At 34.5% G+C, this 17,932-nt stretch overlaps 1 protein-coding gene across 1 annotated transcript in view; it reads right to left on the reverse strand.

Moving 5' to 3' along the window:
• The window catches only part of LOC143238605 (uncharacterized), a 63,818-nt gene extending 46,171 nt beyond the window's left edge, over positions 1-17,647 (reverse strand). Inside the window, exon 1 of the mRNA XM_076478969.1 lies at positions 16,161-17,647. Within this exon, the coding sequence (XP_076335084.1) occupies positions 16,161-16,995 (835 nt within the window). The 5' untranslated portion in view covers positions 16,996-17,647. The remainder of the gene's footprint in view (positions 1-16,160) is intronic.
• Positions 17,648-17,932: the final 285 nt, after the last annotated feature.

The following is a 17,932-nucleotide window of genomic DNA, read 5'->3' on the forward strand; positions in this document are numbered from 1 at the left end:
TCTTAGAACAAAATACATTTCATATACTAGATCTAGCTTTAGGTACAAGAAATATCTTACCTATTATAACAAATTTCAAATTAAGGGATAACATTAATAGTAATCACTTATCCCTTATTGTTGATCTAGACTCTAGAGGATAAAAATCGCTAGATCTGGTGGTATCTCTGAGAATAACCGAAACTTCGATAAAGCTAATTAAAGCTATTCATATAAATTATTCTAAATGACTTAACCTCAAACGTTACAACTGTAGCTATAAGTAAAAAACAATGTATAGTTTCTTATAGCAACAGAAATACCATTTATATTACTAAGACGACGTCGTTTAAAACACACACATATTATAGAACAGATAACCCAGTACTGAAACTAGGTAATTAAAGTAACACATACAATTACAAAAGAAATCAAACTTCAAAAAAGAACAACACTGGTATAGCTTCTGCACCAAAACACATAATGAAAAGGACCAATGAATATTCTTGAAACATTAACTTTAAAAACCTATAACATAACTGTATAAACAAATGAACCAAAATATAATCTCTTCAAAGATAAACTACAGGGAAATTAAGTTCCATAAGGCTAAAACTTTCAATCATAATGGCTTACTAATATAAATAACCACACACAAACTAACATACTTATTTATTCCCAGAATCCCTGGGGAATCTATCCTTACAACTTAGATAGTAACCACTCTCCTATCAAAATTGCATAATGAAGACAACTTCCTCAGACGACTGTCAGGTTAATAAGCCGATGGCTTGAAGGGTTTCTCGTTTACCTTTCTTGGGTATCATATATATTTTAGTTAACCTGAATAGCAGGATAAGTTAATAGGAGCTTTAAGATGTTCTAAAGTTTCTTAGGTTTCCTTTTGAAACAATAATTAATAAACGTTCACTAAAACACATAGAAGATAAAAAAATATTATATCATGGATATAAGAATAACAGTTGATGTGAGACTAATTGAAACGATAGTTAAACAATTTAACAATAACAAACTAACAATTGCGTGTTTTATAGATGTATAGATGTCGCAAAAGTTATGTTATTCTGTAACATAATGGTCTACGATACAGATTACCGGACACAACACTTAGTTTTACAATGATCTTGGTAATGAGAGTGTGTTTGTTAGAGTTAAATGTCCAGGTCAGAAACATTCTTCATTAGTCTGGATCTTTTCATAGCACTGTCATCAGCTCCCTTTTATTTAACATTTATGAGATAAATTTTAAAGAAAATATCAAAAGCTTTGCTTCACAATTTGTAAACTACAAGGCTGTCGGGAGTTCTAGATCTAATCCTGAAATAGCAACAAAAGATATTCAAACAGGTGTTAATAAACTAGGATGGTGGTGCGATAAGCAGAGGATGAAATTAAATTGAATCCAAAATTAAATTATGTGAATCCATCAAAACGAAGAATCTTAGATTGTATAATTTTCGACTAGAAAGTATTGACTGATTGCAAATATCACGTTGCTAATCTTACTTCTAGGATATAGAAACTAATGCTCAGTTTCTTTAACAAAGCCTTGGGAAGCTCGCCAGAATCAAGAACGAAGCTTTACAGAACTCTAATTAGACCAGTAACTGAATATTCCAGTTCAGCCGGGTCAAATGTCTCAGGAAATCTTATACAGTTAAATTAGAGAAAGTGCAAAACAAACGTATTCAGAGCAGATGTATTCCCGCGATAAATTACTTTTATAAACATACAAGAATCCTACATTTAAGACAGGATGACAGAACTAGTAATGAAACGATTTCACGAGAACTTTGAAAAAAACAAAAGCAACTTGATGTCAAGCTTTCTTTTATTAAATTGTCCGTGTACGGCATGGGGCTTCTATTCCATCTAACAGATATGAGTTAACCGTGGACTAAACTATCATATTAGTAACAATAGTTTCCCTCAGTGTGAGGTATGGAAGGCCTTACTCATACTTGCTTGCAATTCGACGTTAGGTGTGATCCGTCTCTAGTGTTGTCGATTTTTATTTCTTCTGCCGTTAACGAAGCAATTGCTCATCAGAATTTAACCCGAAGACTCTTCTTGTAAAGGGTATTTATTTATCAATAAGATAAAAGGGTAATCGTGATACGTACGTTGCTTTTCTGTGTGTTTGTTGTTTATCAGTATCTGATGACGGTCACCCATAAAGCTATATTGAAATGTGTTCAGAACTAGAGAACCTGACTAAATCCACATCCTTCAGCGTTTCCCGAACCTACATAAGGGAGATCATAGCTATTCGCACATGTAGAATAGTTGGATCACTGCAAGTTGCACACTAGTTATAATAATAATAAAGGTATTTTTTCCAGGTTGACATTAGACAACTAGAATATGCTATCTTCAATGAAAGCAGGTTATAATAAATAAACTTAGTTTCCTCAACTTTTTTTATTAATCTCGAAGTCTACGTTTAACTCAGTTCTATCTACACTTCTGTACTATTGAACCGGACCTCCCCTGAACTTAGACTTTAAACAATTTTCGAAATACTAAATTTATTTACAGTATCTGCTATTGCGCGGCTATATAACTTAAATAACTAAATAGTGATCAATAACACTTTTTTACACTTCATCTATCAGTTTATATAGGTTTCTCTCATAATAAATATAAAACATATTCACAGAAGGTTTTTCTCGGAATTATCTCTCTCCATAACAACAAGAAAAACAATATTATTTATTAATTTACTTATTTTTTTGATGGTTATAAAAGTAAATGTTGAAATTGGAAGGTTATTTTTTTTTTAGTTTTTCTGTGACTTTCTACATCTTCAAACCTAATGTCAAAAAGACGGAAATCAAACAGACAACAAGAAGTAAAACACTAATGAACAAAAATTAACTCCTACTCTATTCATTAATATTAAAATCAAGACAAAAGTCCAAAAGATTTGCTTAGCAATACATGATAGGTTGGGTTGAAAGAAGGCTAGGATTAGCCTTGAACCACATTTATATTCCTATCCATTTGGTAAAGGATAAATTCTATTAATTGTTATAAGGTAAGTCTGTTTAAGAGCTCAACATGACCGAGTGCTCGACTCTTCGTCACACCAAACATGCTCGCCCTTTCAGCCGTGGGAGCATTATAACGTGACGGTCAATTCCACTATTCGTTGATAAAACAGTAGCCCAAGATTTGGGGGGAGGGTGGTGATTAACTTTCTTTTCTCTAGTCTTACACTACTAAATTAGGGACGGCTAGCGCAGATAGCCCTCGTGTAGCTTTGCACGATATTAAAAAAAACAAAAAAAAACAATCTATTTGTTTAAAAGTTGCGGAGAGCTATGGAAGATTTATCTGCAGTTCCTAATTTTCAATTGATTGACAGTCGGCTGCATTCACTGGAAACTCTTAAGCTAAGCTATAAGAATAGTGGGAGATAGTCATAATTTTTATAAAGCACTCAAAGGTGTAGAGTTTAGATCGCGATACTTTGGCAACAGGATGGACAATACGATTCATATACCAGAAAGGTAACCAGTAGACAATACCTGGCTTCTTCGTTAAAGAAAATCTTCTTAAGAAAATTGAGTGTGTGTAAAAGAAGTTTTATCGTTAACGTACAGGGTAAACAGTATTAAAGATTTTCCAATGTTGGTCGATAACTTCCAACAATACTTTAGAAGAAACAATTGGTTTCTTTGTTCCCTATATATTAATATTCAAAGATATCCGAGAGAATGATTAGACATTCTGAGGGTTTGTCTTGTTTTTGAATTTCGCGCAAAGCTACACGAGGGCCATCTGCGCTAGCCGTCCCTTATTTAGCAGAGTAAGAATACAGAGAAGGCAGCTAGTCATCATTACCCACCGCCAAATCTTGGGCTACTCTTTACCAACGAATAGTGGGATTTTCCGTCACATTATAACGCCCCCACGGCTAAAAGGGCAAGCATGTTTGGTGTGATGGGGATTCGAACCTGCGACCCTCAGACTACGAGTCGAGTGCCTTAACCACCTGGCTATGCCGGGCCCATTCTGAGAGTAAGCCATATCTTGTTAAATATATTTTATCTTCAAAATAAAATGAAAGCTCATTTCGACATTAATAATGTATATGCAAATATAAAGTAGAAATAAGTATACGGTTAATTTTCATCTACCATAAACTAAAGCACACAAAATCGACAGTTTGTGTAATTGTCCAAGTTACGTATAGGTTCGTATATGTTTTGAATAAAGAAAACAAAGGTAGCAGTATTCAACAATGCTCCTCGTCTGAAAGGAATGGCGTTAGGTAATGATATTAATTAACTAGTTTCCATTTTGGTCATGATAAGAACAGAAAACACAAATATTATAGTTTACATACTAATAAATAAGGTACCTGTTAAGGAAGGAAAAATTATATACAGGATAATATTAAATAATGTTCTTCTTTCTTCTGTTATTAAATCCTTAATGATCTCATTAGACGCTAATTACATATTCTGTTCTGAAGAAGGTAATAACTGTCTCATCTACCTAATTGATTACGTTCTCGTGTTTCTATTCTTAAAACCAAAACTCTATAAAAAGATACATATACGGCCTATTCCAGAGTCTCTTTCTTCTATCCCCTTCTCGGGCAAAAAATCTTAACACAAGATCATTCATGTATGACTGGGACAGGTTGCAGTTACCAGACATTCTGAGGGTAAACCATATTTTGTCAAATAAACGAGCCAGCAAAGTTATGGAGATGTTAACACATTTACACACACACAAATAATAATGTATCATATCTGTATTAACATAAAAAATACAGTTACGTTGATAAGCCATAATTATATGGCTTTTAAACTTGATTCACTTAATATTTAGGATATTTAAATACTTTTTAATCATTCCAATAGATTTATAGGACAAACAATTCATTATTTTTGTTTTATTAAAGACTGTATAGTTTAATCGATTCGTCATTAAACCCTATAAACTCCATCTTTATCCAAGCAGAAAGCACTAGTATGATAAGTTATCTAGATGCCAATAAAATAAAAAAATATATATTTCATAAAAGAATAAATCGTCTTTATCTCTAAAACTGTAGATCCTCACGAAAAAAGGACAACGTACTCATACAAAACAAACCACTGTAATTAATCAATGTTAGATATTTGCTCATTTTTCTATTAATATGCTGCATTAGTTAAGATAATGAGTTAAATAATTTACAAAAATATTTAATAATCAGATTTCCTTTTTCTATTAAAACAAAACTTAATCTAAGTTTCCATTATGATTCTTCTTTATAAAAAAATTATAAAATATTCTATAAACTATTAAACAAACACAACCTTCCAACAAAAAGCTGTTTGGGTTAATTGTGAAAAGTATATTTCAAATACATACCTTAAAAAAATCAAAATTTTCATAAAGTTAGTATTTATACTCTCTTCGTTTTCACTTTTATTAGATCCGGGTTTGGCATGGCCTAGCGCGTTAAGGCGTACGCTTCGTAATCTGAGGGTCGCGGGTTCGCGCCCGAGTCGCGCCAAACATGCTCGCCCTCCCAGCCGTGAGGGCGTTATAATGTGACGGTCAATCCCACTATTCGTTGGTAAAAGAGTAGCCCAAGAGTTGGCGGTGGGTGGTGATGACCAGCTGCCTTCCCGCTAGTCTTACACTGCTAAATTAGGAACGGCCAGCACAGATAGCCCTCGAGTTGCTTTGTGCGAAATTCCAAAACAAACAAATAGATCCGGGTTATCTTAAGATAGCTTAGGTTGTAGGATAATTTGTAATGTTTCGTTCTTTGATTTGTTATTACTTTTATTCTCTTCTCAACATCTAACACTCCTCTTAAAATGGTAGTTTTACCTCGACACTTAGTTTTACTGTATCAGCTCTGAGACGTTCTAAAGAGTAAACCCTAGCAATGCTACTCTTTCAGATGGTAAAGCCAACATACGACACTTTTCTTCACTTATGCGGTATGTTTGACGACTTACCGAGTTTCGCTACCTGTGGCAGGAAAAGCACAGATAAAGGTCATTGTGTAGATTTAGGCTTAAGTACAAAATTTTTTTTTTACTTTCAGTTTTCCCACGTTTGTCTTGTCGCTGATACACAAGTTTATAGTTACTTTTAACGTATTGCATCTCGGGTTTGAAAATGACATAATCACCAAATACAATCATTCCCAAAGAAATTCAGTAATGTCAAGAAAAAAGGGAGAACAATTTGTTTATCTGTTATCCACAAATACAAAACTACGTTTTATCTGTATCGCATTCTATAATTCAAAGTTATTGATAATAATATTCTTAATCGCTTGTTTTATTGTTGCAAGCTTTAGGTTCAGTTACAGAACTATTTTCGTGCATTTTGATGTACAGAACTCACTGATTTAGGCTTTAAATTTAAAATTTAACTTTCTACTTTTTTAACATTGCAGAATATTTTGTTTGTTTTACAGCAAAGCCACATCGTACTATCAACTGTGTTTACCGCGGGTAATAGAACCATGCATTTTAGCGTTGCATGTTCGTAAACTATAGCAGAGAAATCAAATTAGGACGAAAATCATATTATACATACACGTATCTTACATGTAGTACTGCTGGCCACAGTAGCTAGTCGTAGATGCTAATGGCTATATTGCACAACTTTGGATTGGAAGGCTCAAGCTTCTAGCCGCGATATGCTGCTAAAATCATTTCAAACTTTCAACTGTTAAGGCATTATAAATGAGGCAGTTGATCCCCATGTTCTATTACAAGCAGCCACCTAGGTTACAGGTGCTAAAGACCTCTTGTTCTTTCTCTGGTCAGTTGTTTCAATTTAAGGATGATACCTGAGCCTAAAAGTGTTGGCCCATATGTTGCATTGCGTTACAAGAGAGCTTGCATATTCCAAGACCATTAGCTCTTCACACTTTTTGTGCCTCTTATATGTCGCTTTGTGTTGTTTTCAATACAACACCAGAGTTTTAATATTTTCGAACGGTTGTTTTCTCTTTTGTTTTTAGTGAATGTCTTCTACTATTTTCCACATGATTACAAAATAAGTTTAAATGATAATTTTGCATACAAAAATAATAATTTATGAATGAGAAAATACAATTTTAAAATGTCAGTGTGAATAAATAATACATTTTCAATTTAAAGAGAGTTTAAACTTGTCAAAATTTTATAAATTAGATGTACCGTTTTGAGCCAGATATATTTTAAATTCATTATATGAGGATTTCCATTTTTATCGTAAATAGCACACTTATTTTAAAAACAAACATGAAGCAATATGAAATTGAAAAAGCAAAGCTTCTCGCTGCTTTGTCTCGCTTAGCATATGATTAGAAAATCTCCATATTAAGGCAGCAAGCTAACCAATACAGAAAACTATTAAAAAATTTCCATAATAAGGCAGCAAGTTAATCATTACAGAAAACTAAACATCAACCAAAGACTGGCTAACAAGTCAAATTTTAACTTACGTCACTTTAAAAGCTCGAAGTTCTGTTGTTTAACAGTGATAATAATGACACCACTACCAAGTTATAATCCCTTGTCATCAGTGTTCGGTTATTCTATCTGGTTCTCATCAGAAGGTTTCATCTGCCTCCAAAGGATTACGATTAAGGACTGTTTTATTCTTTCATTCGCCACGTTGGATGTTTTAAAGGATTTTGCAATAAACAAAAAACGAGATGTTGCTTGCAAAGTCTGGCCTATTGGTTGTTATTGCGCTTAAAATATCCAGGAAACATAAGATGAGAAGTACTGTCTTTCTCTAAACTAAAACAAGTAATTTATTATTTTAATTAAGTATACTTATGAAAGACAATATATTTTTCGAACGTTGACAAAAGGAAAAATTATTTAAGAGTCAAAGTTTTGTTGTACAAGAAGACAGCCTTTGTAGGAACTACAGGAAGAATATAAAGAAACACAAACTGTCGTATAAAAACTTTCTCATCCAACATAATTTAATAACAAATGAAAGTGGTTAACTTAATTTAAAATTTGATAAGATGTTCGAAAAAGTTGAAATTTAAGAAGTTAGACCTCCTACAGCTAAATAACAAGAACAAAACTTGAGGACCTAACGACATCTTGAATTTCAAATTAAAAGGTAAACCAAAGTTAATAACAAATCAAAAGTATTGACAGAATTAAAAAAAAACTGAATTACATATGAATAATAGTTGTTACACTTATAAAGGATAGTTGTTTTTTTATAATATATATCGATTGAATACCTCGAAATGTAGAAGAAAAACTACAGGGCAAAAAATAAACGTAAAACTAGGAAAGAACATTAAAATAAAAAAACTTGACGGTTGTATTTTATAAATGATAGTGTTACGGGGAAATATATGTTAACTTTGTAATAGTTGTTAACATTTAAAATACTGTCTTATTTTAAATTTTGATTTTTTTCCCTCTTGGAGCACTTAGTGTAAAAAACTAACAAAACTTTGGGTGAAATCATTATACTTTTTGCAAAATACACATGTATGTGGCATACGGTGTTCTTACAACCTTTTTGTATCAATATATAATTTTACTCAAATTATTTTATCCACGAATATGCAGTTTTCTAATAGCACTGTGGTCAAGAGATTAACTAATCTCATTCCGCTCTATCCACTTATTGTTCTGTGACATTCATTTAAGATATCACTCTTGTCTTCCTCTGAAAATAGTTCATACAGAGTTGTAGATACAATGCGTGAAGGTAGACAGCAACCTTTTCCACTTGCAGATCATCCAAAGTTCGGTAGCTATAACCTCCTTAGGTTTCAATAAGAATGATTCACACACATTGAGTACATTGAACAAATATAGTATTGTTTTTATTGTTTAAGCAATGTTATGCTTCCTCAGACTGAAACAAATTACCTATAGATATTTAGATATTCTAAAACTTTGCAACAGAGATCATTCTCGAGTAAAGACACATTCCTTCATTCAATATTACACATCTTCCTGTGTTTGTGAGTTAAATCACGCCTTTTTGTTGTTTTGTTTGTTGAATTTCGTACAAAGCTACACGAGGGCTATCTGCACTAGCGGTCCCTAATTTAGCAGTGTAAGACGAGAGGGAAGGCAGCTAGTCATCACCACCCACCGCCAACTCTTGGGCTACTCTTTTACCAACGAATAGTGGGATTGACCGTCACATTATAACACCCCCACGGCTGAAAGGGCGAGCGTGTTTGGTGCGACCGGGATTCGAACCCGCGACCCTCAGATTACGAGTCGAACGCCTTAACACGCTTGGCCATGCCGGGCCCAAGCTTGTTTCATTTAGTTTTACGTTGTGTTCAGCTTATTCCTTCCTCAATTTCAGGTTCTTATATTTCGGATTTACTTCGTAATGTAATTGCTGTTTAAAACTCCTATTCTGTGGATCCTATCTTGTCAATCTTGGGAGAACCAGTTTTACCTGAATATATCACAGAGAAGTATGTGTGTGTGTTTTCTTATAGCAAAACCACATCGGGCTATCTGCTGAGTCTCCAGAGGGGAATCGAACCCCTGATTATAACGTTGTAAATCCGTAGACATACCGCTGTACTAGCGAGGGGCACATAGAGAAGGGAAAAAAGGAAAAAAAAATGTTTGACACATGAAAATAATAAAGTATTGTTAAATTTGTTGTCTGTAACGTGTGTATTGTCCTTATTAAATACTCTTGGGTAATGAAGTTTAAAAGGGTCCGTTACTGACGAAATATTATTTTTCACGAACCAAAGAGCAACAGTGAACTTCTCCAGGAATGAAAGTATTATTCCAAAATGACAACAGAAGCCGAATATTGTTCAAACCTAATGGATGAGTTTTCAATGAAAACTTGTTGTTCTCCTATCCTAGAGCAGTGGCCAAATGTTTTATTCGAGCATTATGATCTCTACGGTTACAATATTTAGGATTTTTGTCCAAATGTTTCTCGTGACCCCATAAGGTAGAGGCTACTACCACAATCTCAGGCCATATCTCGCTTCTAACATTCAAGAACTTAGTGAAAAAGAATTTTAAAACTTATCAAAAGATTGAGACAGGTAATTTCTTGGAAATGTTGGTCTCAAGAACAGATGGTATAACAGCTCATCTTGGACTTAGATGTTTCAACCATCAAGTGCTCGAATGAACGCATCTTTGATTGTGGAATGCAGTTACTGCTGGCCACACTCGACTCTGGGTGTAAGAGTATAAAATTTATTTATAAATAAAAATTACACTATAAAAGTAATTGGCTAAAACCAACTTACGGCCTAACTTCGTTCATCAAAGATCAAAAAGAAGTCATCGGAAAGAAATACAAATAACTACATCTTTGTTATTTTAACTGGAATATAAATAACTATAAATTCGAAATTTTCATATAAACTGCCAGTTATATTGTCATACTAGAATATTCGAAGAAATTAAAATGAGTGGTTGCGAGTTTGTTTTTTCGAAGTTAAGCATAACACTACACAATGGGCTATCTGTGCTCTGCCCACCATGGCTTTGAAACCCACTTTCTAGCGTTGTAAGTCCACAGACGTACCGTTGTGCCATCGCGAGAATCGAACTCTGAACTTTAGCGTTGTAGACTTACTACTATCTTACCAGAAGACTCAAATGAGTAAACTAAATAGACACTTGTGTCCTATCTTATTTTGATTTTTGTACTTTATAATATCATCGTTTAGATTTTCACATTACAGCTTCTGGGAATAACTTACTGTAATATTGTTTTACATTTAATTAGTATAGTAGTGGATAATAAACCTGAAAGTAGTTTGTTTTAAACCTTTGATACTTATTTAAATATGGAACGCTGTTGGTGCTTTATGTAAAAATAAATAATATTTTACTTTCTCTTCTACTTATTCGATGGCGAATATCGAGTTCACATAAAGATTTTGGTTTGTTTTGAATTTCGCGCTAAACTACACGGGAACTATCTGCGCTAGCCGTCCCTAATTTAGCAGTGTATGACTAGAAGGAAGACAGCTAGCAAACACCACCCACTGCCAATTCTTGGGCTACTGTTTTATCAACGAATAATTGGATTGTTCGTACATTATAATGCCCCCACGGCTGAAAGGGCGAGCATGTTTGGTGTGACGGGGATTCAAACCCGCGACCCTCGGATTCACGGAAAGAAAGCTAATATACCACACATTTTTAGTTTGTTAAAAACATACAGTAAGTTAAAGTTTTATAGTAAAACATTATATTCACCAGTCGAATTGAATAGTAACAGACACAGAGAAAAATAAATTATCTTATGAAAGGTTTTTAAAATTATTGAATTAGAATGTGTGAACTTTGACGACAAAAAAGATACAATTATTTAAAGCTCTAAATACAACTGTGATAACAAATATAATATAATGAATTTTTATCATATGTTTACAGTGTTTTAACATAGTTTTTGTTAAGCAAGTGGATTGTGTGCTGCCCATTTATTGTTAAAATTTATCGCCAACAAGTCAAAGACGCCCACTGTAAAGCATTTGTCCCTTTAAAACCCGACAAAGTGCAAAATCCTAAATCGTTAGACAACAGAGGAAATTATGTAAGAAAACATTAAATTTGTTACTTTTTGTTAAAGTAATATTTCAACTTTGTAATTATATAAACAAAAATATTTTAAGGTATTTTATAAATATCAAACATACGTGAAATTAAACACATAGCTTGCACTTACAAAACTAAATTCAAACGAAAAACAAACTACTTAAAACGGAAACCATTTATATGTTGTAAAACCTTTCATTTCGGTTTATTTATAATAAAGTTTAACCGTTATTTAAATTATATTAGAAAAATAAAAAGCAAGGAATGTGTCAGTATGGTTTAAATTACGCTAAGATTTCGTAAACACGATCATTGGTGTGTGACGCTACGTGGCATTGATCATACACGGCTCTCAAAACATACAAAAACGAGTCCTTAAGTCCATCTTTATCAACAGACACATGCCATTTTGTGCAGAAAAATAAGGAACAATATTCTACATACGTCCACCAAATTTCATCAAAATCCAACCAGTTTTGTTTGAATTATACAGCAAAAAATTGTGTGAAAAATCGGTCCACATGCTTTCTCATGACCTTTCTGTGACCTTGACCTTACAAAACTAATCACTTTTAAGGTGGGTCATAATCCAAATGTATACAGACTTTCGTTTATATCACTTCAGCCGTTTTAGAGAAATCTTGCCGAGAAAGACACACAAACACATGCACACAAATGAGTGAAAACATAACCTCCGTCCACCTACGGAGACGGAGGTAAAAACAAAGGAAAATATACTGTTTCTCTGTAAGAACAATTATGTCATCACCTTTATATTATAGCATTATGTTTATATTCGAGTATCAATATTTCAAACTATTTTCGTTACTTATAAAATAAATCGGATTGACTGAATTACTAATATACAAATATTATATTCTGGACAGTAACCTGGGGGCGTATCAATGAAGAATCGAGAGAGCCGTTATCAACGAAACTGTAATGACATCATACAAAGAATATTCACATTAGTAACTTTCTCAGGAGTGTTTCTGCCTGCATATTTTAGTTTCTAGCTAGAAGGCTTGACATCATTCAGGCACGTGCCCTTTATAGAAGCCATGAGGGTCACCGGAAGATTACATTTATTTCCGGGAGCAAAAGATGTTAAACTAGGCTTAAGAACTTGGTACAGCTGCGTGTATACAAAGGTGAATTGTACAGAGACACCTTGTAGTACAACATGATAGAGAAACAGAAACAGTTAACTCAGTAATATGTTCTCACTCTCATATTTTAGTCTGTCCCCCCCCCCCAGTGACGCAGCGGGCAAAGCACAGATAGCCCTGGATGTAGCTTTGTACTTAATTAAAACAATCAATTAACCCACCTTTTTTTTTCTAACTCTTCGATTTATCTTTCCTAATTTTATAAAATTACTTTAAAAATTGTATTTCAGATAAACTGAGAACAGCGAAAACAATTTTCAAAAGTTTTATCTTAGAGTCACGTACTGTCGGATATGTATAACTTCTCAAGAAAAACTTGTGTAAGCTTCAAAAATAACTCGTTCAATTGTTCTTGTTCTCTCCGTGTTATTTACGCCATTCGACAACTTTCTTTCGGTCGTTGTTACCGTCGCCCCGTATCACAAACTTCACGAACAACGCAATCAACGCAAAGTTGATAACAAGGTGGCGAAACCTGCTACTGCGATGTCTCTAAGGGTACCAGCAAGCTTCGGTGTAGGCAGAGCTTGTGAAATGAGCGATTTCCTGCTATCGTTTATTCCATTACTTCATGCTAGATGAATATACCGCTGGACTGAGCAGGTGCCATTTGTTGACTCCCAACACTTGGTAATGGTGACGCGTGAAAAACAAACTTCTTCAAACAACGAACTAGATTCAGAATATTGAAATCTGTATCATATTAATTTTAAATCTGTTTATTTATTTACTCAGGCTAAAAGTTCACAGAAGTTTGTCGTAATAATTTTTCACAATTAATTAAATCAAGTAGAATTAATTATTTGTTAACATCATTTACTTACATATTTCTTTCTTCTGCTACGTATTTCTCCAAGTCATATTATTAAAACAATAATTATATATCCAACTGCTATAAATTCTAACGACTACATAATAAAAAAGGTCATTCTGATATCGTAAGACAGAATATAAATTTCACTATCAACGCAGGAATGTACTTTCTATCAAACATTATTTTAAACTTGACTATACAGATGTATTTATGACTAACCTATAGCTGTTGTCGGCAACCTGCGCATCAGAGACTCTTTAGAATTGGAATTTTTACTTGAATAAAAAATTTTTTCGGACATGGGCTAAAGAGCTAGGTAAGAGATGATTTAGCTGTCCCTAATTTTTGAGCTACTAGCAAGAAGTAAAACATCCAGACATTGTCATCTGCCATCACAAGGACGATACGGAGATTAACTGAAAGTACAGAACGTGTTCACTAGTGTCGCGTCTCGGGCCCTGGATCCTCATATGCACAACCTGACATGCTAACCACTAAGCCTAGCCCAAACTTTCTTAGTTAATCCTCAATGACTCGTTAGTAGTTTTACAAACTATCCAGGTGAATAGAACTTGCAGCAGAATATACTAAAATTGCTCTGTTTGTTTGTTTTTGAATTTCGCGAAAAGCTACACGAGGGCTACACGCGATTGTCGTCTCTGATTTAGCAGTGAAAGACTAGAGAGAAGTCAGCTAGTCATCACTACCCACCGCCCACTATCGGGGCACTTTTTACCAACAAATAGTGGAATTGACTGTCACACTCTAACGCCTCTACGGCTGAAAGGGTGAGCATGTTGGGTGTGATGGGTATTCGATCCCGCGACCCTCAGACTGCGAGTCGAGCGCCCTAACTACCTGGCCATGCCGGGCCTAAAACTGCTCTGCGCGAATAATTTTAGAACTGCAAGAGGTCTTCACGGGTAATTAAATTATAAAGGTAACAATATTATGATAAAATTGTATTGCATTCTATTACATGTAAGAAACAGAATGAAAAAATAATAATTCTAACATATATAATGCCATAAGAGAATACTAATTACACCTAATTTCCCAGTTCTTCTATATCGGTGGAATGCTAGGTTTCCAATGTTAAAAAGGTAATATAGACTTATAACAAGCACTATAAATTATCTTTGTTCACTTACAAAGATAACGCTAAAACAATAACCTAACTTTCTTCGCTCCGCTCTTGGATACGAATACGTCACGTGTTGGTTCTTACGTGATCCAATTTTAGATGTCCTATAAACTTCTACTGATAGAGGGATAAAGTAGTTTCATTGAACCACCACCAACCACTGAAATATTATAAGAGAAAGTGATTCCATTCATGAGATTGGATCTAAGTGCGCTAGCTGTCTCTAAGCAAATTCCTATGATGCTTAGGTTAGAGTTCTACTTTGGTATTTCATGTTTTTAAAAGCCTCGAATTTTAGACACACACACACACTATTATAAATTACAGCAACAGTATAAAGAAAAGAAACAAAAATATTTAAATAATGTTGAGACGATAACATTCAGTATTTTTGTGTTGCCAGAGCAAACTCAGATTTTTTCTTTTGTGATTTATACAACCTACGTCCAAGACAGTCATTTCTTCGGTATACAAGTCCACGATGAGACAGAAGCTAAAATACGGCTCGACGTATTAACAAATATCTTGTTACTGAAAACGAACACTACCATACTGCCGAAACGGAAAGAAACAACATATGTAAAATAACTTGGTATTGCTATACTGAGAGTTACCGGAACTGAGCCTAATGCATAAAAACCTGGTATCTCAGCGCTGATGCTCAGTGAGTGAGTGATAGCTGTGACGGATCTGAGAGTGAGACCAGCATAAAAACATGTTACTAACAGTGAGAAAAGTTAAATATTCCTATCTACTCTGTTAGAGAGAAACTGCAACTATTAATATACTGTAGAAATATTCGTTACACTCACTTTCAGCCTATGATTCCTTTTGAATAATTTGTATTAGTAACAGTTTAGGTTAGGAACGTTGCAATGTTGCAGTATTATTTGCTATCAGTTGAAATACGGAATAAATCTTACTTCTTCACGAGAAGTAAAACCTAGGCAGAAAAGTTCCAATTAAATTAGATTTTTAGGCAAAAAATTAAAAATAATGGGATTTATCAAAATAATTAGAATTTCATGTATTTTAACATCTGTACCGACATTCTATCAAAAACAGTTTTTTTTTTCATTGCAGTTCATATCATTAGAAGGTACTAACACTCTTGGTACTAACACATGCTGCCTGTGTTAGCTTGTGTGAAGTCAAGTGAAGGATAACAGAGGCATGGATATACATATAAAACAATTTCAAATGTATCTCAAAAATTAATAAAAATTACGGAGAAACTGATGTAACAATCAGTACCATTTTAGGTATGTTTAATTTGGGGGAAGAAGGTTAATCAAATCAATACTGTGACCTTATTTTAACTTCTTGGTTCTCGCTTCCAAGACATCTTTACACTTTAACTATTACCCATACTATCCTATTTTAACAAGGTAGTACTACTTTGTTTTCTTACGGCCTGATTTTGGATTTCTTTTCACAAGGTAAATACCATCTGATGAAATGATAATTTAAACAGAAATTACCAAGTATAAAAAGGTTACCTTGAGAAGTATCATAGGCGTTCATGTATTCCGATGACAGAAACTGTGTGACAATACAACTCTTTCCCACACCGACTGCTCCGAGTACCAAAACCTTAAGGTGAGTACAGCAAGTTCCTGGGCCGGAGGAACACGACGTTGCAGTGGAGGTACATGATGGGTAACTGGATGCCATGCTGTTGCTACTTCTGGACCGTTGACGGATTTGGTCACCCCGGTTGACGACCCCGCCTTTAGATGTGATACTAAAGCTACGCAACCTGTAAAACTCATCGCTGTCCTCTAGGTGGTCCAGGGGTGACAAGTTAGGACTGGTACTTCGTTCCCGTAACCGCTGTCGTCTTCTCTCGCGAAGGTAACTCAGGCTATCCGAGGGCATGGTTGCCCCACGTGGTCGGAAATGCTCCTCCTCTGCTAGCTGTTGGGGGGTTGGGCGCCGCATGGTTCGAAATGAATAAGAACGGCCATGATGGGAATTGAATTTCTTGCTTTGAAGCCACAACTTCGAGCTATGCGATTCATTCATCGTGGTAAATTCTGGTCTTCGACTAACAGCGTCTGGTGATCGGTGGTTACTCGAGCTTTCTGAATGGTCAACTCCTCTGAGGGTGGAATGAGTGTTGCTTCTAAAACATGGGAGAGGTGAAGGGGGTCTCCGAGGAGGTTTTTCCACAGATCCTGCTACCGTGTATGCTTGAGAACTCTGTGGTACTAGGCCTTTCTTCGATTGCAGTAGTGAGTAGGACTCCAGAAAATTTAGAGGTATAGAAGCAGATCGGCTTCTTCCTGTTGATCGTGGATTTATTTTTGGTGGCATTTTAATAATATCAGACATTCGTAGAGTGATATGTCTGAATACTCCAGAAAATTTCAAGTTTACTTTTAAATATATAAATCAGTTTCAACCGCAGCAAGAACTCCAGCAATATAAGATGTTTAAAGTATTGGTTAGCTTTTCCTCACAGAAAAGTTCTTAGTGAAAAACTAGCATGAAATCAACAATATTCACTGCTAATTGTGTTCTCGGCATCTGTTTTTTACAAAAATTATTTTTTGCAGTTTAACGAGTGGTAAGTGATTCTAATTATATTTGTTTACCTGCACATACGTTATAACAGTGTTTAGAATAGAACGTTATCTTTTCCTTCGCTGTTCCTTTAAAAATCCAACTGTCTTTTAAGATTAATAATTTAGAAAGGGGAGGTTGAAGATACTACCAGCCTGGTGGTCGAATGTGTTAGTTTAAACGACGAGAAAACGGAACAAACCTGCTGATTCACTGTTAATTAAGAACTTCCTTGTATTGCAAAAAGCAGAATCCTCACTTGCTGTTAATTCAAGACGAATATTTAAGCAGTCAAAAGCCTCTAGTCGTGATAAAATACAAAAACAGTTTATATACCCAGCACTATATGCACTCCAGAACACATGCAGGAACAACAGGACCCTTAATATTGACTCAGATCTTATGAAATGGCTAGTCTGGCGGTTCACTCACTACGTGAGCTACGTAAGATAATGGACCTGTCGATTTTTATGTAGAGGGGTTAGTAGTTTCGTTAGTAGGTGGGAATTAATATGACCGGAACAACTGCTCATAGCATGATACCTTTCCCACTTACGTTAAAAGGGTTTAATTTATTAAACATCATGTACATATTTTATATTTCGCAAGGAGTTGCTGGTAATTTTCAGAAAACAGTTATTCAACGTTAATATAAAACATATTTTGTGAAACTGTATGAACGCGATGTAAATATTAAATATCTGCT

Source organism: Tachypleus tridentatus, chromosome 13 (genome assembly GCF_004210375.1).
Source record: "Tachypleus tridentatus isolate NWPU-2018 chromosome 13, ASM421037v1, whole genome shotgun sequence".
NCBI lineage: Eukaryota > Metazoa > Arthropoda > Merostomata > Xiphosura > Limulidae > Tachypleus > Tachypleus tridentatus.